The 25,390-nt window shown below is 53.0% G+C and overlaps 1 protein-coding gene and 1 long non-coding RNA gene across 2 annotated transcripts in view; one reads left to right on the top strand and one right to left on the bottom strand.

Annotated features, from left to right (window-relative positions):
• The window catches only part of LOC113608041 (uncharacterized), a 542,162-nt gene that overhangs the window by 222,621 nt on the left and 294,151 nt on the right, over nt 1–25,390 (top strand). The gene's annotated exons all lie outside the window — the stretch shown is intronic.
• Nucleotides 11,090–19,927, bottom strand: VPS18 (VPS18 core subunit of CORVET and HOPS complexes). Its single transcript, XM_027083909.1, has 5 exons — nt 19,437–19,927; nt 18,302–18,443; nt 16,044–16,135; nt 14,042–15,912; nt 11,090–13,010 (listed from the first exon to the last, which is right to left on the bottom strand). The coding sequence occupies exons 1-5, from the start codon at nt 19,525–19,527 to the stop codon at nt 12,285–12,287; spliced, it is 2,922 nt and encodes a 973-aa protein (XP_026939710.1). The 5' UTR covers nt 19,528–19,927; the 3' UTR covers nt 11,090–12,284.

Raw genomic sequence — 25,390 nt, 5'->3', positions numbered from 1 at the left:
ATATTCATTCAACAGACATTTCTGGAGTGTCCAAAATACTCCGTGCACTGTGCTGGTGGGGAATTCCTGAGAAAGTTTCAAGGAATTCAAATGGCACTACCTTGTGATAGCTCATTACAGTCCTTCCCTCTGTATTGAGAAGGCCTTTGAGGGGAGGGACTGTGGCTCCTGCGTGTACGTATCCCCCTATAGACACAGCACGTAGGAGACTGGAACATGCTTATGAACAATCAAAAATGAACCAGGAAAATTAAAAAAAAAAAGAACCAGGAATAGTCTGACTTCAGAGTAAGCCTGTGTAAGCTCAGTATGTGGCATGGCACAGCAGCAGCACTCTGGCGGGGCGCCCCCAGCCTTTGGGGAAAGCCACAAAGGCTCAGAGCCTAGATCTCCCTGAGGACCCTAAGTTTTGTACAGAGCAAGGGCTAAGGGCATTGTGGGGGAAGGAATCTCGGGTCCTGCTGAGAACAAAGCTGGAGATGACCCTGGGATGTGGGGAGGAGCTGCACTGGGCTTGCCTGGGCTACAGGCTGTGTGGAGTGGGGGATGCTGAGCGGGAGAGCTGGGCAGGTTGAGTGTGGACCGTGGCCAGCCTATGGCCAGTGAATGGAGCTGTAATTAAGCTGTGGGTAGGTTTCTGGTCACACACTTATTGGCTGAGAACAAAGGCCCCAAGCGTCATTGCCCAGGGGGAAGAAGAAGGAGCAGAGGGAGGGGGTGGGCTAACCCAGAACCTGCTATTGGGCTGGGCAGCTGGCCTCCAGCTGGTCAGGGAACTCTGCAGGCACCTCTGGACGCCACTGGCTAGGTGGTAAATTCTGAGGGGCTCCAATCTGAAACTGAGAGGCCAGTGCTGTTGCTAGAGGCAAAGGGGACCAGCCAGCAAGTGACCAAAGGGTCACAGGTTCATGGAGCGGGGGGTTCTCAAGAATCCCCCGCTCCATGAAGCACACAAGAATCACTTGAGCAGGGACTTCCCTGGTGATCCAGTGGGTAAGACTCCGCGCTTCCAATGCAGGGGGCCCGGGTTCAATCCCTGGTCAGGGAACTAGATCCCACAGGCCACAACTAAGGGTTCGTATGCCGCAACTAAAAAATGATCCCACATGCCACAACGAAGATCCCGCGTGCCGCAACTAAGACCCGGCGCAGCCAAAATAAATAAATAAATATTTAAAAAAAAAACAATAAACAGAGAATCACCTGAGCAGCTCCCTAGAGATTCTGATATAATTGGTCTGGGATCAGGCCTAGGAGGCACTGGTATTTTCCAAAAGCCTCTAAGTGACCCAGTGTGCAGTCAGAGTCAGAACTACTGCTCGCTGGGAGCACGCCCCTCCCCAGAGCCCATAGTGCTCAGAGGCCACACCCACTGGACCAAGCGGTGCAGGTGCCCTGGGCCGAGAGGGAAATGGGCAACAGAGTCCCCTAGGCCTGGGGATGGGGCCTTTGGAGAAGTCCTCCCCTTCTTGAAACCCCCCACCCCCAATGGAAAGTTACCCAGGGAAGCAGCTGTGGGCAGACAAGGCAAGAATACTGGGAGAGGCGCACCCATGGGGTGCCCGTGGCCTCTCCAGGCGCCCAGGAAGGGACCCTCCTGCCTCATCCCAAGCCCCCCAGATGGGAGGGACAGCACCCAGGAGAACAGGCTGGGGACTGGGAGGGAAGAGGGGTAGACTCAGATCACCTGAGCTGATGGGGCCTGATCCCATTTAGGGACGTGCAGCGGTCCTGAATCATTTCCCGGATATAGCTCAACAGCCCAGACTTCAAGGTTTTGGGGGGGAAATCTTTTTTCCAAGTTCCTCGATCTGTCATCCCCCTCCCCCGCCGGCCGGATAGGCCTGGACCAGTGTCCTCTCTCAGCTCCCCCTCAGCCTCCCAGCTCGGGCTTCTCCACTGAGCTCCCTGGACATTGTTTCCCGCCTCAGGAAGTCTCTGATGCCCTGCGCTGGATTTTGTTTTCCTTGTTATCGGGACAACTAATATTTTTTCCTGTGCGGAAAAAAAAGAGATTTTCCCAAGCAGATTACAGCTGTCAGTGAGGGGGGAGGGGGCTGGAGGTTGAGCCCTCCCTTCACCCTCCCTCTCTGCCACCCTTACAGGGCTGGGCTTTTGAATGAAGGAGGAAGCGCTGGCCCCAGAGCCACCCAGGCCAGCTGGAGCCAGTGACAACTCTGGCCTTGGCAGAAAAGTCAGGCCCCTATCCTCTGCCTGAGGGGCCCCTGCTCCCTGCTAAGAGGGCTGATCCACATATGTGGCTGGGCCACATATCCAAGGGCAGGGAGAGGGTCCTGGGCTTGCCTTCCCTCTAATGGGGTAGAAAGGGCAGGCCACCCCTCAACTGCAAGGGGGCAGGTTCTGTCTGAATGGCACAGCCCAGGCGCACATGCACGTGTATGCACACACAACACACACACACACACACACACATCCTGGGTCTCTGCATTCTTCCTTGATAAACACTCACTTTCTACATCAGGTGCTGTGGTTCTAGGGACAGGCTGCCTGGGCCTTTGGGGTGGGGAGCTGCAGCATAACCACGGCTGCAGCAATAGGGTCTTACCTAAGATGACCAAGTTTCTTTTCTTTCTTTCTTTCTTTCCTTTCTTTCTTTCTTTCTTTTTTTTTTTTTTTAATATTTTTGAAGCCAGTCAATTGCTTCTTTTATTTATTTATTTATTATTTGGCTGTACCGGGTCTTTGTTGCAACATACGGGGTCTTCGTCACCCCGTGAAGGATCTTCAGTTGCAGCAGGCAGGATCTCTACTTGCAGCATGCAAACTCTTAGTTATGGCATGTGGGATCGATCTAGTTCCCTGAACAGGGATCGAACCCAGACCCCCTGCGCTGGGAGCGCAGGGTCTTAGCCACTGGACCACCAGGGAAGTCCCCAAGTTTCTTTTAAAGTTCACAACAGCAGCAAATAGAAGGGCTTCGGCTGTGAGTTACTCTATTGTCTGTGGTTTGCAAATGTATTAAGAAAACTAGCCCCCCTGCCCTGTACCCTCCTGCAAAGTGGATGGTGAGCTCTGAGAGGGACTCTCCTACCTTCACCTCTCAGTGTGGTGGGCTCTTCAGTGGGCTGCCTGCAGGAGTGAGCAAGGCCATCTGTCTGGGGGCTGGAGGAAATAGGAGAATTTCAATTTAGATTCATTGTTTATCTAAAAGGTAAACTGAACTTTAATAATATTTGATATGTGTTTTGACTATAGTGTCTAATCTATACATAAATATTCATATTCAAAAAAGTTTGGAGACCACCACCCCGGGAGATCAGTGAGGGCTTTATAACCTATCAGAAGCCTGTTTCAGATTGGGTGCTGGGCGAGGGAAGGGAGCTATGGAGGAGGGGCTGGTGAGCTCTGGATGCAGAACCACTTGGGCCCGGTCAGACTCCCAGATGTCACCAGCAGCGTGGACTTTCTGGGCCATCACTACCCCTGTGGCCTCCCTTCTCCCTGCCCACCCTCTCGGGCCTGCCTATGTCCCAGTTGGGTTCTAGGACCTTTGGCTGCCATGCTTCCCACAAGGGAGAGGGTGGTCTTGTGTGCTGCTCCCCTCACCCCAGGCTGGCTGAAGTGCGGCTGGGGTCCCTGCAGCTGCCCTGTATGCTGTGTCACCCCCAGGAGAAAAGTCCCTGGCGGGAGGCGGCCCTCTGCCGGGAGGCTGTTTCCTCAACCGGCCAAGGTAAGAAGTGGGGGATTTCCAGCCCTGTCCACGGGGCTGACTTAGTGCTGGGGGCTCCTCTCCTTTCTCATGCAGCCCATGCCCGGGTGAGGACAGAAACTCCAGAGTTAGGCCCAGTTGTAGCGAAAGGGGTGTGAGGGCAGCAGAGTCAGCTAAGCCCACAAGCCTCCCCAGCTGCTGCTCCCTGATCCGGAAGGAGCCAAGCCCAAGGCGGAACCCCAGGACAGCACCTGGGACCAACAGAGACCCAGTCTTGGAAGACCCCGACAGGCATCTTGGTGGGGAGTAGGGCCTGGAAATCCAGAGCCACTCTTACTCATGGGCCTGTGGGGAATGACTCAAATCAATGAATGCCCCTGCCTAACCCTAGCCTTTCCTGGTTCTGGTGGTAAGGGGAGTGGCAGGTCTGAATCTCACCCTCTAAGGCTCCGCTAACTGGCCGGTACTTCCAGAGGTGCTAGAGAGTCGAAGGACCCAATGTGAGCCCCTCGGGAGCTGGGAGCCAGGAGCCTCATGTCCCGGACAGCTTGCCCTGAAAGCTTGATCCCCAGGAAAGGGGAGCCATACCCTAACAGCATTCCCTGTCTTCCTGCACTGTGGTCAGCTGGGCAAGGAGGGTGGGTGTGATCCTGGGGGCTGTTTGGAGAGAGAATTAAGACAGTTGTGGCGACCTGGTGATGGTGGTACACACAGATGCCCCAGCTCCAGTGTTGGCTCACTTAGGCCCAAGTAATGGCTTAGGAAACAGCTAGACTCTTCCTCCACTTTCATGAAGATTCTCCTGTGCCTCAGACACTTGTGAGTTTCATTTCATTACCTGGTTTGTATGTGTTTGCTGTGTGCATACATTCACATGCTTGCAGGCTAGCGTGATTGAGGCGTGTGAGGCGGCGGACTCACGCAAGGTCCCTGAGCATGAGAGCATCTGAGAGGTGAAATAATAAATCCAGCCACCATCAGTGCAGGCCAGCAACATGCCATGATTAGGTACATGCATTATCACCAATCTACACAGCAACCAATCCTCTGAGGAAGGTGTTATAATCTCCAGTTTACAAATCGATAAACGGAGTGAAATTTAGAGACGTTAAATGACCAGCCTGAAGTCACACAGTGAGCAAATCCAGGCAAGGATTTGAACCCAGGTCAGTCCAAGGCCAAGCCAGAGGTCTCTCTACCAGGCTCTCTCAGCATGGTCCTCCTCAATTACGCTTTATCTGCTCCTCGTCTCTGAGGCTCTGGCTGCCCTAGTCTGAGGCGACAGGCTCTTCCCCTCCCTCCCTCCCCTCCAGTCAGGGTGGCAAAGCAGAGCCTGTTCAAGGCTGTATGGAGCCCAGACGCTGTGCCCAGACCTTCACACATCAAACCAGTGCCCAGTTCAGAGAGGGTCCGGCTGGCCCTGGGAGGGATCAGCTAGGGCAGAGCTGGGACAGCTGTTTACAGTAAACAGAAAGCTCCCGAGGAAGGAAGGAGGGGAGGGGCTGGGGTTGCCATGGAGACAGGGAAGAGCAGCAGGGCCTCGGCCCTGATCCACAGCTACTGGTAACGCATCCCTGCCCCTTCTAGAGCTGGAGGAGGCCCGAGGAAGGTCCAGACAGGCAGCCTAAGCAGCAGAGGCAGGGGCAGATTGGGCCTCAGAGCAGTGCCTGCTGAGAACACATTCCCATCTCATTATGTATGTCTACTTATTGTTAACAATAACAACTACTGTTTATTGAGCTTTTTGTTTACAGCATGCCTGACACTAGGCCCTTGAGAGTGTGTTTTCTTATTTAACTCTAAAACCGGGAGATAGGCAGAATAATCATCTCTAATTTATAGATGAGGAAATTGAGGTTCAGAAAGATTAAGCCATTTGTCAAGGTCACACAGCTTGTAAGTGACAGAGCAAAATTTTTGGATCAAAAACTCTTTTACCAAGGCAGATAGGAGATGAGCTAGCAGGTGAAGGTCTGAGCCGCTCAGCTCGTGGGGAAACTGAGTCCCCTGGGTACCAAGGGGACTTTCCCAGGCTTCTAGCGTTAGTCAAAGAGATTGCTGGGGACAGAACCCGTGTGTTCCAGCCATAACCACTAGACCACACGGCTTCTCCATGGCTTGAGCTGGGAAGGTCCAAAGAGAAACTCCCTTTCCAGCCCCAGCCTGGATCCTAGACTCTCCCGCAGCTAACAGGCTGCCCCTGAGGAGGTCAGGACGAGCCAGGGTGCTGCGGGGGATGCTGGGGGCTTTCTGCCCACACATATGGTTTCCAGATTCCAGGGGATGAAAAGGAGGCCATTGGGGGCGGAAATGGGGGATGTGCGATGACAAATTTAGACTGATTGCTTAAAAAAAAAAAAAAAAAGGCCGAGAAACACTAAAAAATAAAAGCAAAAAGTCCACTAGAAAAACCAAAGGGAATTATTTGATTGCGCAGCCGAGAGCCGTGAGGCGCAGCATGGTTTAATGGGGAACGGTATCAAGGGCTCTTCTGACTTTGCTCAGAGGATGGCGGCAGAGGAGGGGCTCTGTCTGCTGTTGCTGGCTTCACCCCCTGGACTTTGGGACAGGGATAAAGTTGGGCACGGCACCTGGGTGGATGTCTGGAGTTCAGGAGCACCTGTTGGGGGGCTCTCCTATAAGGCTTGGGCCCTTTGGACTCCAAGGATCCTGCTGGCTTGTGGCCAAGGGTCCCCACGGGCTCACAGAGGGAGCTGCCCTAGGGGAGGCTCCAGCTGGTCTGTACTGAGAGCATGTGAAAAGATGAGCTGTAAGGTGGGGGACTGGGGTGTCTCTGAGTTCCAGCCTTAAAGGGAAATGGCCAGGAACAGAAGGTAAAAGGGAGGACAGCTGCCTGGAATTCTGGCCTGCAGCAGGCCCAAAGGGTCAAAGGTCAAGGGGGGGACAAGGGGGACTTCCTGAGGCTCTCAGGGGAGTGCCAGCCAGCCAGGCTGTTGTGCAAGCTCTGGGCTGGACCATAAGGGCAGGCTGGCAGAGGAGCCACGCCTGGCCCAGTCCCCTCAGCCTCTCCTAACTGTCCCCTGGAGCTGGAGTAGTGCCCTCTCTCCTCCAGGAAACCAGGACCCTGTCCCCCAAGGTAGCACCCCTGTCCCACCTCAGTGGCCTCATTCTATATGCCTGAGTGCTTCCTCTCTCATACTCATCCTGAACCTCTCTTCCCCAGAACGACCATCTTTTGAGAAACCAGAAAAACCTTCTCAAGTAAGCCTCTTTCTTTCAATTCCACTCTGATTTCCCACGAGGAGATCAGAGGGGTTTGTGAGGAGAGAACCATGATAGGGCTCACAGGGTCCCAGCCCTAAAGGAACAGTCACAGAGTAAAGTGGAGGAGAAGCAAGCCATCAGGGATGTGTGGGTGCCAGGCCCCGGGCTAACCACAGATGTGCTGCACTGCTCTCCCTAGACTTCATGCGAGCCTCTCAAGGTCTGCTGTGTTTATTCACATTTTACAGATGAAGAAATGGAGGTTCTGAGGGTGTGATTAAACTGACAGCTGGTAAATGACAGAGCAGAGACTGCTCTTTCCAGATCACCTCCCTGTCCCTCAGCTCAACCCACTTGACTGGAGATGGAAAGCAAGCACAACGAAGGGTCTAGGACCGTGTCTGGCTCCCAGGGGACGTGGGATCATTGCTGACCGATGCTGAATCTCATGGAGAAGGGACCGGATCCTGGATGGAGCCTCACGTCAGCCACAAATTTCTCTTCAGCATCTGTAAAATCAGGAGGTAGGATCAGCAGCTCAGTGGTTTTCAAACTTGGTTCGTGGGCATCCTGGCATCTCATAGAAATTGGGATGGAGGAGGAAATGACAGTGAATAAGGTGATCCCCACCCCCTGCCAGCCCAGCTCCCACCAGGGATGCTCAGCATATCAATTTCAGGTATCAGACATCCACAAGGGATGTTTTTATTTGAATAAAGGTCCCACAGCACTCTATGGCCTCGATCTGAGGTCTCTGCAGCTCTGACCTTCTGGGAGCTGTGATCTAGGCAGTTTCAGGTCCTGGGCTGGGGAGAGAAGCCAGAGGATCTGGTGAGAGAAATGGAGCAGACCATGTCTGGGGTCCTAACCCTGCGGGAGGAAGCAGGTCAAGGTCAGAGCCATGAGACCACGCCTCGGCAGAGGAGGTGAGCTGGAGATACACAGCACCTGCCTCTCCACCTGGGAAACACAAATAGACCTTTGGCCACGGCAGCCTGGAAACCAGAAGTAGCACCCACCTTCCTGGGGGCCAAACCAATGCCCCTTTCTCCTTTTCTGCCAGGCCTGCCCGGGCTTGTTCTCAGTGGACATCGGTTGCTGGTCACCGACCTAGGGCCACCCTAACCTCCCGTGACCTCATGGCTCCTACTGCTCAGCTCAAGGGCTACTTCAAGTTGAAAGCTGAGAAAAGGCAAAGCTGCTCAGGGACAGGAAAGCACCCAATAGGGGGCATTCAGCGAGCAGGGGCTAATCCCCTTGAAAGAAGAACCCTACTTTGTGCCCCTTTTATGGCCCATCCCTAGCCAAAGTTTGTCCCTCTGCCTCACTTTGCCCTTTTGGAAGCTGGGCATAAGAATGGTGTCCCTCTCCTGGTGGCTTCAGCATGTATAGCTCCCTGAATATCGTCATCTCCATGGTCCAGGTGGAGGAGAAAGCTGAAGGTGGCCCAAGGACTAGAACCATCTAGCATCCTCCTTCTGTCCTACTGCCCATCCCGGGCCTGCCTCTGACCACCATTCACCCTCAACCTGCTGCAGGGCCCAGCCTTGCTCCACGTAAGCAAAGCTGCCAGCAGGGTCCTTTGTGGGGCTGCTCCCCTGTGGCACTCCCTAGGGGCCCCACCATGGGGCAACAGATGGACCTATGGTCTCTACAGAACAATGGTGGGGGAGGGGCCCTGGCATCGCCTGCCCCAAACAGGAAGTGCTGCATGAGCTTCAAAGAACTGGCAGGGCCAAGGGGCTGAGTGGCTGGAGCCACTGCCAGGACTGGCGGCTGCCTGAAGAGATGCCTGCCAGCCTCGGGATGCCCAGCCTTCAGTGGGGGTGGGGCTGCAGTGGCAAGGGCAGCTGGGTTTTGGGCAGAGGATGCTTTGCGCCCTCAGTGCAGCAGCCTCTGACCTGGAAGCAGGCTGAGGGAAGGGGGCTCCGACACAAGGCTGTTTCCCGGCTCTGCTGCCACCCGCCAGCGGGACTGCAGGTTCTTTCCCAGGCCACAGTGGGTCTGGCCCTCCAGCAAGTAACCGTGAGGGGCAGGGCTGGCACCAAGCCTGCCGCCCACTCCCTGCCTCCTGCTCCCAGCTGCTCTGCTCAGAGCCTTTTCCTCTCCACTTCCTGTTCACACAGGGGGGGGGCGGGAAGTGGAGGGAGGAAGCTGGGGGGAGGCGTGTAGGGGGGACCCATTGAATAAAAGGAATTAACCGTTTCCCTCCTCTGACCTCTGGGAATTTCCGCCTGTGAAAGTGTCTCGAAGAATCTGCAGAGCTGGGGCAGTGGGGAGGAGGTGCGCCCCTCGTGGCCCCCTCCCCTTCTCCCTCCCCCGGTGGTAGTGGCGGGCCTGATAACTCCCTCTCGGCCCCCTAACCTTTTGTTTCCCTGGCGCCAGGGGGGCCAGCGCCAAGGGCAGCCTGGAGCCTGGAGGCCCCCTCCCAACCAATGGGGTTGGGGGTGCCCGGCCTGTGACCCGAGCTCGGGGCAGGGGGACGCTGCGCAGGAGCTGCGGGAGTTGGTGGTCCTGGGGGAATGAGCTCACACCCGGGCTGGCCAGGCTCTGAGCCCCGCGCCCTCCCTGCCAGGGTTGGTGCCTTTGGCCAGTCTGCCCTGGGGACAGGAGAAGGGCGGCGAGCGGGTCACTCGGGCCTCAGACGTAGGGCGGGCACACCCTCCGGGGGCCACTCCCCCCTGGAGCGGAGGAAAGGAGCCGGTGAGTTCAGGAAGCCAGTAGACAGCGCCCCCTAGTGCCCACCGCTGACTCGGCCAGGCGGCCCCCCAGGGCCCTCTCAAGGGCGGGCCTCAGGAAGCACCTGCTCTCCAGGACCAGTGGCCGCCCTGCATCTCCCCCAGGTGGCTTCCTTGTTTACAGGCCTCCTGCCCTGATCCCAGCGTCACTGCCTGTGGCCACTCCTCCTATTTCCAGTGACCGCTCCAGGAGCAGCTCATTCATCTTGGCCCCTACCCACGTAGCTGCTCCCCCACCCCACCCCCTCCTGGCCCTCCCCCAGGCTTAGGGCCAAGGCCCAGAGGGCCGTCTCTCTCCCCTCCACTCCAGGCCTTGCTTGGTTTCCAGGGATCTAAGAGCTGTGGCTTCCCGTTGCCCTGACTCAACGGAACCCCATTCTGTCAGTGCCAGAGAAGACTGGGGCCTTTTTCCAGGAAAGAGGAAGCAGCCTAGGACCAGATGGGCAGGCTTAAGAGAGGACAGAAGGGGCAGGGGTGTCCCAAGCTGTCTTAGCCAAGTCCTCTGGGAGGAGGGAGCAATAGGGCAGTGTCTGTTTAACTAACATGTATTAGGCACCCATTATGTGCAAAGACAGAAGCCCCAAGCTGTTCCAAGTAAGCAAGTGACCATGCCAGTGGTGGGCCAAGGTTTATACCTAGTTCTGACTGACAGTGGGGAATATGACCCTGAGCCCACTACTGGGCATGTCTAGGTGTGAGGGGAGCCTTAGGCCACATGGGGAGCAGCAGCCCTCCAAATCTTCCTGGAACGGGGGAAATGGAACAGGATTAGGATGCCCTCTACTCACCCAGCAGGACCCTACCCCCCATTTGCTTCCACTCTGGCTTCTGGGGCAAGATGGGGAGTCTGAGGCTCATCAAAGATGGGCAGCTTCTGGCCCTATCCCTTGGCAGGGGCCATGAAGAGACCCCGTTGTTCTAGTGGCTGGAAAAGAATAAGCAGGGCAAGATTCTCCCAGGGCTGCAGGAGATAAAAGTCTTGGAAGAGGATTAGGCTGCAGGGGCAAGAGAGACGCCTGCAGTCACTAGCCAGGTGACCTGACCCCAGCCTGATTCCAGGAACACTCACTTTTTATTTTGTTTCAGTCTGGGCGGCTGATAGACCACACCCATAAACCTGGGCAGTGGACTGTGAATACCAGTCCATGGAGCAAAGGGTGCTCAGCTGATATCACGGGAAGGCCCTGCTTCAGGACTCCCTAGGGCTTAGCCTCGAGCCACAACTAAAGAACTGTAAGCTGGGGGGATGGGCAGGTCAAAGGAGATAGATGGGGAGAAAACATATCTGCCAAATGCCATGGATGGTGGCAGTGGTAGTCTCGCCTCCATGTTGGACCTCAACATTATGGTTAAGGGACTTCCCTGGCGGTCCAGTGATTAAGACTATGTGCTTCCAATGCAGGGGGCACAGGTTTGATTCCTGGTCGAGGAACTAAGATCCCGCATGCCACGCAGCTTGGCCAAAAAAAATCATGGTTTAATGCCAGACAGTCGTAGGGCAGTATCAAAACTGGGCAGAAGTTGAGAAGGCAGGGATGCAGGCTGGCAAAGGGAGGGGCAAGCAAAATCTAGCATGCGTAAGGGCCAGTGGAGGGAGGAAGAACGAGGGGCTTAGATTTATGGTTAGGCAGTGGAGATTACCAGAAAACTCTTGGGAACAACTACGGAGGGAATAGACCTAGGAAGCACCAGTGGAGAAAGTGACTTGAGAAATCAGCGCCCCCTGCTGCCTGAGTGTGGAGGGTTCTGTGGGGAGCAACACCACCTGCTGGCCAAAGGGAAGAACAGTCCCTGCTCCTAGGTGGGCCCTAATTACCAACAGAAGCCTGGAGTCAGAACGGATACAGTGGAAGGCAAAGAAGTGAGCAGAAAATGGCAAAATCATCCTGTCACATCTCCAGGAAAAGGAGCAAGGGCCAAGGCTTGAACATGCAGGGCCCTGGCAGCTTCCCCGTGACACCCTAGCCCCTCTTGGAGATCACTCACACACCACTCTGCCCAGCATCAACACAAAGCCATCAACTCCACATTCACCAGTGCAGACAGTTTAATGCTCTCCACCCCATCACCATCTCCCACTGTCCTCCGTGAGGCCCTCTGCCCCAGGGTACCCCTCACACTGGAGCCCCAGACAGTGTGCACAAGAGCATGCCCACCATCAGCACCACCTTTCCCCCCACCCCATGCCCAGGACTCGGAGGGGTTGTCTTTTCACCTGTGGGACCTAGAAGCCGACAGAAGAGAGGGCTTCTGAGGGAGAAGAGCCACAGAGTGAAAAGGAATAATGGTAGGTAGTGCTCCAGAAAGAGAACATGATGTGTGTGAGGAGGGAAAAGGAAGAAAGAGCTGTTAGGCGCAGGGGGAATGGTAATGGGGTCAGAATTCTGACTTCTCCAGGCTAAAGCCCTCCGTTGGGAAGCAGGCTGACGGCCTAGCAAAACAGCAGCTCTAAGGCAGCCCTGAAGAACAGCACGGGCAGCTGGCAGAATGCACTCGTAGCTCACCCCTCGAGGACAACAGCTATGATTCTGCTCCCCCCACCACAGTCCCAGCCCAGCAGCCTCCAGGAGACCAAGGACAGATGATGCTGTGGCCTTCCCAAGAAGGGACAGCCCCCAACCGCCTGCCCGCCTATCGGGGTTGACACATTCCTACAACCAACTGAGGTGCTCCTCCTCGTAGCGCTGAGGGTCGATGAAGGGCCGGTCAATAGAGCGGATCATCAGCTCCCCACAGTACACGCACTCAGCGGCCACCAGTTCATCCAGGTCAGCCTTGAGCTGTTCCCGGCTGGGCCCCCCGGTGGCAGCGCCCCCCTCGGCCTCCTTAGCCCGGGCAGAGCCCTTGGCAGGGGGTGGAGCGGCGCCCAGCTTTCGCTGTAGCTCCTCGAGCCGAGCCTGCTTGTAGGCCGGCAGGCCAGGCCGCACGGCCTGCAGCAGGCAGTCAGCGTGGAACATGTGGCCACAGAGGAAGAGGTAAAAAGGGCGGTTGAGCAGGGGGAAGTCGCAGGTGGCACATTTGTCCTGGGGCTCCACGGTGCCATAGCGGCCCCGCAGCTCCTGCAGGTCTCGCCGGATGCGCTGGGCGCTGGCCGTGGCCTCTTCCATCTCCCGCTGCAGCTCTTGGATGTGGTGGTTGTAAGCCTTCAGCGAGCTGCAGATCGCCTCCTTGAAGTGGTCGATGGTGACGAAGTCAGGGAAGAAAGGCAGCACGTCCTCGATCTTGAGCAGGGGGCAGCTGGCCAGGCAGGCCATGGCCGTCTGCACATCCTCCTCCTCCTGCACCACATGCCGAGCAATCTTCAGCCACAGCTTCTTGCGTAGCTCCTCATCTTCCTCGGGCAGGTCAGCACACTGCTTGGCCAGGTCCACGTCCACCTGTGGGGAGGCTGAGAGCGTTAGGGTCAGGTCCCACTCAGGACAGGGTCTGTGGGAAAGACAGAGGCCCAGCACTCCAGGCAGCAAGTGAGACGGGGCTCCTTGGGGCTGGGAAGGAACCTGTCTCAGTAATGGGCCTGCCTCTGTCAGAGCTACACAAACGCTACTTATGATGGTGGGCCTGCAATTTTAGTGAATTTACAAATCACCTTGGGAGCACATCCAAAATACAGATTTCTGGGCCCCCTCCACAGACATTTTGATTCAGTAAGTCCTGGGTTCAGACCCAGGAATTCCTTTTTTTTTTTGGCCTCGCTGCGTGGCTTGCGGGATCTTAGTTCCCCGACCAGGGATCAAACCCACGCCCTTGGTAGTGAAAGTGCAGAGTTCTAACCACTGGACCACCAGGGAATTCCCTCGAATTTTATTTATTTATTTTTTGTGGTACGCGGGCCTCTCACTGTTGTGGCCTCTCCCACTGCGGAGCACAGGCTCCGGACGCGCAGGCTCAGCGGCCATGGCTCACGGGCCCAGCCGCTCCGCGGCATGTGGGATCTTCCCGGACCGGGGCATGAACCCATGTCCCCTGCATCGGCAGGCAGACTCTCAACCACTGCGCCACCAGGGAAGCCCCCCCTCGAATTTTAAATAGCACTTCACACGATCCTATGCAGGTGACAATTCATGATTTGAGCAATGCAACTCAGCACTTTCCCCTTCTGCAATTGTGGCTAGCAGGTATGCAGAATTTACCTGTGAGGGAAGTACTATAACATCATCCCCATTTTGCGTCTGAATAATCTGACGCAAAGAGAGGTTCGGAAACCAGTCTGAGGTCACACAGCTTAGTAAGAGGCAGAACCAGAATTCAAACCCTGACTTGAGTCTGTGTTCTTAACCTCTATACTACAGTTGCTATCTGGGAGAGAAGCCAGCACCCCCTAGCCACAGTGTCCCTCTGGCCCTTCAGCACCTGAAGCTACTGCTCTCCAGGCCCCTCTCCTGGACAGGGTCAAGGCTCATTGGCTCACCTGCAGGGCCAGGTCCACAGCCTCCTCATACAGCTCCAGGACCTTGTAGACATGGACGCAAGCATGGTGGTGGCCATGCTCAGCACAGAGCCGCAGCGCGTACTTGAGGTCATAATGTACCCGGTGTGGGCTGGCCCCGGCCTGCTCGAGGTAGGCCAGCAGCGAGGCTGGCTGGCCTCGGGCATAGAGCGACAGCAGGTAATTGTGAATGGCCTGCTCAGTCTCGCCCAGTACATTCACGCAGAACTCCATGTAGCGGATGGCCTGGCTCACCTGCTGGGCCTCGCCACCCTGGCTATAGTTCACCAGGGCAGGGATGAGCTGCCGGGCATCCAGCCGGCTGCCCAGCTCAATCCAGGCGTCCACCAGCTGGCGAGGGATGTGACGGATGAGGATGGGTGAGAACTTGTAGAAGAGCTGGGGGTCACGGTGGCGGGCCAGCACAGCCAGGGCCTCCTCGTAGGCCTCATGCTGGCAGTGGTATGCCACCACGCGCTCGTAGTCCTGCATGATCACAGCGAAGTATACCATGTGCTCTGTGTCCCCGTGGCTGGCAAGCAGCTCGTGGATGGAGGCCCGGCTGGCGAAGAGCCACTCCTTGTGGCGGGGGCTGCTTAGGAAGGCGCGGAAACGCTCCCGGGTTTCCCGGTAGAGGTTCAGGGCCTCAGGGTCACCCTGCAGGGCCCCGAGTCGGCTCAGGTAGAGCTCCGTCAGCCAGGCGGTAAGCAGCGTGGCCTGGGTGCGCTCAGCAGGCTTCAAACTGGCCAGTTTTCGCTGCAGGAACTCGGCCAGCGCCTCCTCCTGGTGGGCCTCCAAGAACTTGAGGGCAATCTCCTCAAAGTAGCTCTGAGTCAGGGCGTAGCAGCGGGCACTCTCCAGGTAACGATGCTGGCGGAAGCAGAAGTCGGCCTCCCGGGCCAGGACCGTGTCCAGGCAGTCAGGCCGCTCTCGACAATACTCTTTGGCCAGGTCGAAGCGGTTCATGTCCAGGTAGGTGCGCCAGACATCCCGGGCCTCCCGCTGTACCTGGTAGCGGAAGACGGCCCGCTCGGTGTGGGCCCACAGGTGGCCTGTGGAGGAGTCCTTCACCATGTGCTTCAGCGGCCCAAACTTCTCCAGGAAGTGGTCCCGCAGCACCACCTGCCCCGTCAGCGTGCACACCGCCTCCACCCGGTCCGCCAGCAGCAGCAGGAAGTGGAACTGGGTCAGGACGATGGCCAGGGGTGGGCTGGCCCCAGGACCCACCCCCTCTGGGTACTCCCAGACCCGCTCCTCGCTCAGCAGGGAGTCGGGACGCCCGCAGTCCAACGAGCCATACAACACGCCATCCCCCATCATCCAAGCGAAGGCCCGGGGCGCAGAGCGCAACTTGGGGGTGTAGAAGGCCAACTCACTGTAGCCCAGACTGCTGGGGAACTCACGGAATGGGGGTGGGTGGTCAGTGTAGGCAGCAAAGAGCCCTGAGAAGCCCTGGGCCTCAGCTCCCTCGGCTGCTCGGCCTATGAACTGGAAGAGGCGCTGCCGAGTGGTGGCGATGACAAACCCACGCCCTTCAGGGCCCCGCTCCGCCTCGAGGGAGCACACAGGTGCTGGGCCCCCTTCTTCGTTTAGCACATACAACGGACGGAAGTAGAGATCCGGGGCAGGGCCGAAAAGCCCACCCTCGCTGGCCGAGAGCTCTGCTTCAAAGATCTGACCTTGGGCAGTGCCAACCAGGATGGGGCCTGTGCTGCTCTCAGTACCCAGGGCCTTGTTCCAGCCCACACTCTCCACCAGCTGCCCCTTCCAGCGTGCCAGGGGCCGAACTTTCTGTCCATTACGGTTCACGTAGAGGACCTCAGTGCTGCTCAGAGCAATCAGCAGGTGAGAGCCTGGAGTGGGGGAGAGCATGGCACCCTAGAGGATGCTATTCCCACCCTCAGATCCCACCCACCCAGGCAGTGACCTACCCTCAACATCCCCCACCCCCTACTCCCCATCTCAGAACTCTACCACCACTTACCAGTAGGGTCCAGGAACATCTTGTGAACTTTGGCATCATCCTTGCGCCCCAGCTCCATGTGGTTGGGTTCATTTGCTTTGCCTAAGTCAATGCTGTTGGGACAAAAGTCACAGCCTCACTCCAGAGAAGGGCAGATCCTTCTGTTGAATCCCAGACCTCTTTATAATCTGATGAAAGGCACAGCCTTTCTTCCCTGAAATCTACATAGACACACAAAATTCTGACTACAATCCCAAGGGAACTCTGAAACACATGTGGGGTCCTCCTTAAGAACGCTCAGCTCTGAGAACACCCCCACTTCATTGTGAGAAGTCACTAAGCAGAAGTCTTTTCCTTCTGCTCAACATACCTCCAGTGCATCTAGGAAGATAGGCAGGGGTATCCCAGAATGCCGGGGTAAAAAGGGAACAACAAATAGTAGCTAATGGTTACTGAGCACTTTCTATATACCAAGCACCATGCCAAGAGCTTGAGCTAGTATGACCTCAATTAACCTTCACAATAACCTTGAGGAGTGCTCCCTTAAGATTATTTCCTATTTAAGGTATTTCCCTTATGAAATTCTTTTCAAATTATATGCTCATTCTAACTAAAGAATCAATACAACAGTGTATGAAGAAAAAGTTAATGATTTTCTTCCCAAACTCCTATTATTCCCAATGGAAAAAACTGATGTTAACATCTTTCTCCATGTTCATAATATAAACAAGCTTATTTTATCAGTTTTTACAAAAATGTTTTCACATTGTATATATGTGTGTGTATGCATATTAATTTATAATTTGCTTTTCTCACTTAATGATATTTCATGAACATCCCACTGGGTCAACAGATACAGCTAACTCATTGTTTTAATAACTGCATAATATTCCCTTTTATGGGTGAACTATAACTTAATCATTTTCCTATTGATGGATATGCAGCTTGGGTCCAGTTTTTCCTACCACAAATACTGCTGGAATCAACATCCTTGTATCTATACCTTTGTAAACTGGTACTTTTCTTTCTATGGTATGTATTCCCCAAAGTGGGACTGCCAGGTCAAAGTTATAGATATTTCAGTGTTTAACAGACATTGCCAGATTATTTTTCCAAAAGATGGTGGCAATTTATACTCTTTCCAGTAATGTATGAGAGTCCATCTCTGTGTATCTTCACCAGCATCATATATTACTGTTTAAAATTTTTGCTAATCTGATAGGTTGAAAAAAAATGGTATCTTACTGATTTGCATTTCCCACAGGCTGAAAATTATTTTCAGATGTTTACTGGAAAATTTGTAGTTCCTCTTCTGTGAACTGCTTGTTTATCTTGTTTACCCTCCCTTTTCTATTGAACCGTCTTTTTTCTTTTCTTTTTTTTTTTTTTTTGGCTGCACCTCACAGCTTGCGGGATCTTAGTTCCCCAACCGGGGACTGAACCTGGGCCCCAGCAGCGAAAGCGCCAAGTCCTAACCACTGGACCACAAGGGAATTCCCTGGACTGTCTTTTTCTTATTAATTTCTAAGGGCTTTTTAAGGAACAGGAATGTAAATCTTCAGTCATATGTGGAAAAACATTATTTTCCCACCATCTTTTGTCCTGACCTGCTTCATAGGCTTTTTTATTTTTATTCTGTCATAAGAGCAATCACTACGTGGTCAAATCTATCTACCTTTTCCCTTGTGGATTCTGGATTTTCTAGCTTGAGTAAGAAGGTCTCTCTTCAGCCCAAGAACATTGAAATTTATTAAATATTCTTTTAACATTCACACTATTTTTTGTATTCAAATAATTATTCCACTTAGAATTCATTTTTATGATACAGAGGTTTAGCTCTGTTTCATCCCAGATGGTTATTCTGGATAGATAAACAATTTTGCTGACACCTTTGTCATATATTAGTTCCATTTACTTATACTATTTATTTCCAGTTTTATTGAGATATTTTATTTCCATTTATAGTGGATTTATTTCAGGACTCTAGACCGTTTCGCTTATCTACATGACTAACTTGTGGGTTGGTACTGTCTTTAACAGATGAAGGGACGTGTTCAGAAAGACTGGGTGACTTTCCATCCCTGTTAAGTGGGAGAGCTGAGCTCAGAGTCCAGGTCTACTATGCTACTGGTTCTCTTTAGGAAGGGATAGGATATTTCCTGAACATTCCAAATCCACTGTTTAACCTGCCCAGAGTGGAAAAAAGGCCCGGTCAGTCAGTAGTTCCAAAATACCACCAATCCACTCCCTACGCCTAAACCTTTTGGGTCCTCACTTACCGGAGTAGTGTATCCTTGCCCAGGCTCATGCAGAGCTGATTGCAGGAGACGACAAGACTGGTGATACGCTCAGAAGGGGTAAAGTCAATGCGCTGCCTCGTGAAAATGGGCACTTCCTTCTCTAGCTGGGCATTCACATATCCTAGGTGAGGAGCCAAGGAAAGGTTAGCTATGGAACAGAGGGAGGAAGGGCAACATATTCCTCTCCACCTTCCCAACATATTGCTACCCCGGGACCTTGGTGAGCCAGCACTTGAATACCAATATATCAAGCAGTTTGCTAATCACCTCTACATTAGTCCTAGGCTACATTAGGGGTTCTGGGCTCTTCCCACATCTCTGAAAGCAGTGAGGGGTTGATTCTTTGAACCCTTGGGATGCTGTTACACCATGATATACCTGCTCCCAGTGGTAATGTGGTGGGCGGGGAAGGGTTGGGTGTTCTCCCTTATCAATCTTTGGCCAAGCAATCCCAGCTCAACTAAAGTAGTCTAGTTCCGCTCTCTCCCCTCCTCCTTGCCCATGCAGTAATACTCTCAGTGAGTCTCCAGAAGAATGAGGGCGGAGGGATCCTTGGGGAATCCTTCCAATCAGTTGGTTAACAAACTGCTGCAAAAACTTCCCCTCAACGCCCAGATGCACACAGCTCTAGCAAAAGCCTAAAGTACTTCATTTTCCCCTGTTCAGTGACAAAGTTCCCTCTAGGACCATCCCTCCTTCCCCTACGACATTCCCATTTCACCAGTTCTTTGCCCACTCTTTTCCTCCCACCTCCAGAAGGGGCCTGGTGGGAAAAACACTGAATCAGATGAAGCCTATTCTCATCTGAGCCTATTCTCATCTGAGCTTATTCTCAGTTTTCCCAACTGCGGCCCTGTAAGCAAGACACTTCCTTATCTGAGTCCCAGTTCCTTCTTAGAAGGACCCTAGTGGCAGGGCCTAGATCACGCGGCTGCTCTTTCAATCTTCGACCATCCACCAGCTGGGGGCCATAAGTGCCTGAGGAGAATCAAGGGCCTAGACCCAGACTGCATGTCCAGGAGGTGAACCCGAGCTCCTGGAGCCAACCCCTCCGCTCCTCTCTTGCAGATGCCAGGAGAGCTAAGAGGTGCAGCGGCGCCCTCACTTCCCTTACCCGAGTGGGGGATGCCGACGCTGGGGCAGCCGGGCTGCAAGACGGCCGAGCGGGAGAGGGAGTCCTCGTATTCATCCAGGATAGACGCCATGGTGTCCGGCCTGTGGGTCCTCCGTCTTGGGCCCAGGGATTACAACAGGGCTCCCCCCAGGGATCCCCGTCTCCCCGGATTGGAAGCTGCGACTCCCCAGCCTCGACAGGGATCTGACAGATCCTGGCAATCCGCCGCCGCCGCCGACTCCTCCTCTTTAAAATCCTGAGGATCTTCTCACTCTCGCCTTATAGAGCGAGAAGACCGGGGAGCTCTCCCCCTTGAATCTGGCGCAGTACTGCACCCAACTCCCGCCCCCAGGAGACCACCGGCTCCCCCTAGCCGATCTCAGGTGATCCCAACCTCCCCCGAGCAGCTCAGCTGACTCCCGCCCCCGGGACGCGCGCCTTTAACGTCACTTCCGGGTTCTCAGAAGCCCGCGTTTGCTCCCGCAGAGAAGTCGTGAGGCCGGCCCCTGGGAGATGAGGTGAGGACTGCGGCGGGAGGGCGGGGCCGGGGTGGTGGTGGTGTGGGGGGGCTGGGCAAGGCCTATCCCGCTCTCGAGGGGAGTCGGGTGGGGGAGCGTTGCACATGTCCGAGCGGTAGACCAGCTGGGTGGTGGGCGGGCCCCGCTGAACACAGGCCCCTCTGGACCCTGCTGCAGTTCCAGGCTTTGACACCAGGAGGCAATCCCAGCTTTCTCAAACCCCCTTCCCCCACCCGCCCAGCGCAATCTACCCCCAGACAAGGAGCGGGTGCCCAGCACCTTTCAGGCCCAGGCTTCCCTCCCTCAGAAGACTGCTCAGCCTCTCTGTCCAGCTCCCGCTCCCACCTTTTAAAACAGCCCGTTGGGGACATCCCTGGTTGCGCAGTGGTTAAGAATCTGCCTGCCAACGCAGGGGACACAGGTTCGAGCCCTGGTCCGGCAAGATCCCACATGCCACAGAGCAACTAAGCCCATGCGCCACAACTACTGAGCCTGCGCTCTAGAGCCCGTGCTCTGCAACAAGGGAAGCCACCACAATAAGAAGCCTGCGCCCTGCAGGAAGAGTAGCCCCCAATTGCTGCAACTAGAGAAAGCCTGTGCACAGCAACAAAGACCCAGTGCTGCCAAAATTTTTTAAAAATAAAATAAATAACTTTTTAAAATAAATAAATAAACAGCCCGTTGCCCTAGGTCCCCAAGAGAACCTCCCGTTCTTCAATCTAATCGCCATCGTAATCCTACCTTCACAAGGCACTGGCCTCTCTTCTCCCACATCCAGGGGCCCACCAGGTCCAGAAAGTGGCAGAGCTGGTGGCTTGGCCAGCAGGAAGCCATGCTCGTGACGTGTACCCAGGAACATGGCCACAGCGCTGTGGGAGCACGCAGGAGAGGGTAAGAAATGCCTGAAAAGCCTGGCAGGAACGAGAGACAAGAGATGTTGGAGGCGGGTGGGGAATCCAGAGAGTCAGAACAGCGAGAGTTTGGGTGCAACTGCTGTTGGGTTTCTCTCTTCCACCGGCCTAGGCGACCCAGACAGAGTCTGTTCCTTTCTGGGGCCCATGGGCCTTGCTACCTTGCTAAAGTGAAGGCTCTAGGCCAGGGTCACCGGTGTCCTGGCTTTAACTGGTAGCCCGAGAGTAATGACTAAGCGCGCCTCCTGTATTCTCAAAAGCGTCCAGGTGTGCACCGTACATTGTGTGGTTATGCTTTTCTTGCCGAACTTTCCTGGTAGGCGCAGAGGACTGGACCCTCACCAGCCCTCACAGAAGGCTCTCTGGGCCTGCAGTGGCCCCGGCCTGGTTCGTGGGCCAAAATAACTTCTCGCTGCTCCCGGGTCGGCTTCTCCTGCCCGAAACCTGCGGCCACGACGCGGCTGTACCGCCAGGGGCGCTGCGCGGCAGGCTAGGTCCCAAGAGGGAGGGTGCCCGAGCTGGGAGGTAGGGAGGTTTCCGCCTTGGGAATAGTGATCCCAGCTTGGGAGCTGCTAGTTTGTAAGGCTCCACCCCAGATCACCTGCTGGCTGCATTTAGGGAAATACAGATAGGTCCAGACAGAGGTCAAATAACCAGAAATACCTTTTCTGAGTAACCCACGATGTGCCAAGCACCACACTAAGTTCCTAATATTCATTGTTATTTCATCTTCACACTAATGCTGTGAAATAGGCACTGCCCTTTTCCGCACATTATGAAACCGGCAACTGAAATTCAACATGGTGGAGCAATTTGTCCAAGGTCATGTGGCCAGGAAGTGGGGAAGCCAGGAGGCAATATTCAAATCTAAGCAGATGCTGAAGGGTTCACCACCACACTCTCCATGATGCCAGTACAAGCTGAGGGAAGGGGTATACAACGGGATCCTCAGGTCTGGACTGTGCAGAGAGAATGTCCCCCCTGCATGGAGTGGTTAGCATAGGAGGGGTGTCTCAGGAACACAGAATCCTTCCAGCCACCTCCTCACTGTCCCCAGAGTCTCCCTCTTGGTTCCACTGCTCTCTGGAATGTATGGGGTGGTGCCTAAGTGGGCCTTGCTTGCTACAGATTCAGTACATACTCTCTGTTGAGTTGATTACAGCAGTTTCCCCCCACATACTCATTCTTTAATGTTAGGCTGGACTTTGGAGTAAGAGTCAGAGACCAGCCTTCTTATTCCTGCCCAGTCACTCAGTAGCTGTGACACTGTGTGCATTTGATGCTCTTAGCTTTGGTCTCCTCATCTACAGAAATAGATATAATGATACCTAGTAGGTCTGTGTTGAAGAATAAATGAGGTGATCTAGGTGAAAGTTCCTTGCGATAGCACAATCCAACGTAGAGCATGCGCTCGATAAACTCTAAATGTGGCTTTAATCTGACAGTGGACTCTCAAGTCCACCATCTCCATGAAGCCTCTCTGGACCACAACTTCTCCCTCATAACTGCTATGGCTTTCCTTGCATCGATCTCTACTGGCACCTAATTATGAAACATGGGCATTTTGCTTTTACATAACAGAAGCTGACTGAGGGGAATAACTCAGACATTCCTGAGCACCAAAATACAGAGATGCCTTAGGGAACTCACAGCTGGAGATACAGATCCACCAGTTCTGACCCCTCAAAACCCATGTGGTAGTTGCTATGAGACAGGTAAGGGCTGACTGCTGGGCCAGGGAGGGAGAACACTGGTGTATGAAAGCTGATGAATTTGAGTTAAGACTTGAAGTGCGTGTATGATTTCCAAGGGTAAAAAAGGGAAAGCATTAAGCAAGCCTCAAGAAAACCAAGAGCAGAGACCTGCAGATAGTGTGATGTTGCAGGTGGGTGTGGGGGGAGCTGGAGCACTGGGAGTAGGGCAGTGGGAGAAATGGGACTGGTTGAGCTACATTGTGAAAGCTATTGAATGGCCATCAGAAGGTTTTGGCTGGGGATGAAACCATCTGATGTGGGTTCTGGAAAGATGGGTGGAGGCTTGGGTGGAGTCCACATCAGAGAGGATGAGCTCTGAGGAGACATTTCTGAGGAAGGGTCACTGAGCTCAGTGTCAAGTTAAACACTGGGGGGAGGGAGGCCAGGGAGGAGGCCAGTGCAGGACTGCTCTTGAGACACCTGGCAGATGGTACAGTAACAACTTTGGGAGGAGGAGGAGCTGGGGGTGGGGGGGGGGGGGGGCAGAGGTCATATGCTTGAGCTCAGTCTGGATGGTTGCACTTGAGGCCCCTGCAGGTATTTACTCCAAGAGACCCAGCACGTGTAAGGCATTCACTAACTGTTTATTAAACAACTGCATGAATGAGCTTTCTCATGCTTCAGTTTCTAATCTGTAAAAGGAGAAAAATCTACCTTGTAGCATTGTATTATAGGATACTATGTAAGTCACTCTGTGCCTGCCTAAAGCTAGATAATGCTCAATACAAGTTAACTATAGTAGTAATTGTTGACTGAATGAAGACTTGGACCGAAAGAAATGATTTAATTGACTTAAGAGAGTAATTAGTTTGTTTTTTCTTTTCATTGAAAAACAGTCTACATTCTTTTTTTTTTTTTTTTTTTTGCTGTGCGGCATGTGGGATCTTAGTTCCCTGACCAGGGATTGAACCTGTGCCCCCGGAGTCCTAATCACTGGACCACCAGGGAATTCCCCAAAAATAGTCTACATTCTTTATTCTACTTCAGAGTATCTGAGACTGTTTCTGACTAGGAAGCCTTAGGCTGATAGTAGATCTGTTTTTTTTTATTATTATTATTGAAGTATAGTCAGTTTACAATGTTGTGTTAGTTTCAGGTTGTACAACAAAGTGATTCAGTTATACATATTTTTTTCTCAGATTCTTTTCCCATGTATTGAGTAGAGTTCCCTGTGCTATATAGTAGGTCCTTGTTGTTTATCTATTTAGTACATAGTAGTGTGTATATGTTAATCCCAAATTCCTAATTTTTCCCTCCCCCCTACATTTCCCCTTTGGTAACCATATATTTGTTTTCTATGCCTGTGAGTCTGTTTCTGTTTTGTAAGTAAGTTCATTTGTATCATTTTTTTAGATTCCACATATAACTGGTATCATATGATACTTGTCTTTCTCTGATTTACTTCAACTTAGTATGATAATCTCTAGGTCCATCCATGTTGCTGCAAAGTAGTTCTTTTGTTTTCTTAAAAATTTATTTCTGGTTGCGTTGGGTCTTCGTTGCTATGTAGGGGCTTCCTCTAGTTGCGGCGATAGGGAGCTACACTTGGTTGCGGTGCGTGGTCTTCTCATTGCAGTGGCTTCTCTTGTTGTGGAGCACGGGCTCTAGAGCTCAGCCTCAGTAGTTGTGGCACACAGGCTTAGTTGCTCCACGGCATGTGGGATCCTCCTGGACCAGGGCTCGAACCCGTGTCCCCTGCATCGGCAGGTGGATTCTTAACCACTGCGCCACCAGGGAAGCCCAGTAATTAGTTTTTTTAAAAGAGATTTTGTTGTTGTCGTTGTTGTTGTTGAGACTTTCTTTTTTTAGAACATTTTTACATTTATAGAAAAAGTGAGAAGATAATGGAGAGTTTCCATAAACTTCACATCGTTTCCCTTATAAACATCTTCCATTAGTATGGTACATTTGTTAAAATTCGTGAACCAAAATTGATACATTATTTTTAACTAAAGTCCATACTTCAGATTTCCTTAGTTTTTACTTAAGATCTTCTTTCTGTTCCAGTATCCCATCCAGGATATGACCTTGTATTTAGTCATCATGTCTCCTTAGGCTCCTCTTGACTGTGGCAGTTTTTCAGACTTTTCCTTGTTTTAGGTGACCTTGACAATTTTGAGGAAACTGGGTAGGTAGGATGCTCTCTATTGGAATTTGTCTGATATCTTTTTTTCATGATTAGACTGGGGTTATGGGGTTTTTGAGAGGTAAAGTACCATTATCATCACATCATATCAAGGGTACATATCATCAACATGACTTATCACTGTTGATGTTGACCTTGATCCCCTGACTGAGGTTTGTCAGGTTTCTCCACTGTGAAGTTACTCTTCCCCTCCTTTCCAGACTGTACTCTTTGGAAGGAAGTTACTATGCACAGACGAGACTTAAGGAGTGGAGATTTACGCTCACTTGAGGGTAAAGTACAAATCATTGGGAATTCTTCTGTGTGGGAGATTTATGGATTTGTTTATAAATTTAATTTTTTATTTTAATCATATATATGATTAAATATATGTGTGTGTGTATATATATATATATATATATATATATATAGAGAGAGAGAGAGAGAGAGAGAGAGAGAGAGAGAGAGAGAGAGAGAGGGAGCTGTAAGACTTATTAAGGAAACAGAGCAGTCCTTTGCCTCATACCCAGTTAAACTCCTCATCAGGTCTGTTCTTATCTCTCAGTGCTGATCTAAGGATATTCCCTAAATGCACCCCACCCCTCCAGACACCTGAGTATTTGGTTTTAGGTGTTTGCTCCCTCCA

The sequence above is a fragment of the Aethalodelphis obliquidens genome, unplaced genomic scaffold, assembly GCF_003676395.1.
Source record: "Aethalodelphis obliquidens isolate GAN/ISIS:26980383/991018 unplaced genomic scaffold, ASM367639v1 scaffold51, whole genome shotgun sequence".
Classification (NCBI taxonomy): Eukaryota; Metazoa; Chordata; class Mammalia; order Artiodactyla; family Delphinidae; genus Aethalodelphis; species Aethalodelphis obliquidens.
The sequence above is the reverse complement of the archived record's forward strand: the minus strand, read 5'-3'. Positions and strand labels throughout refer to the sequence as shown.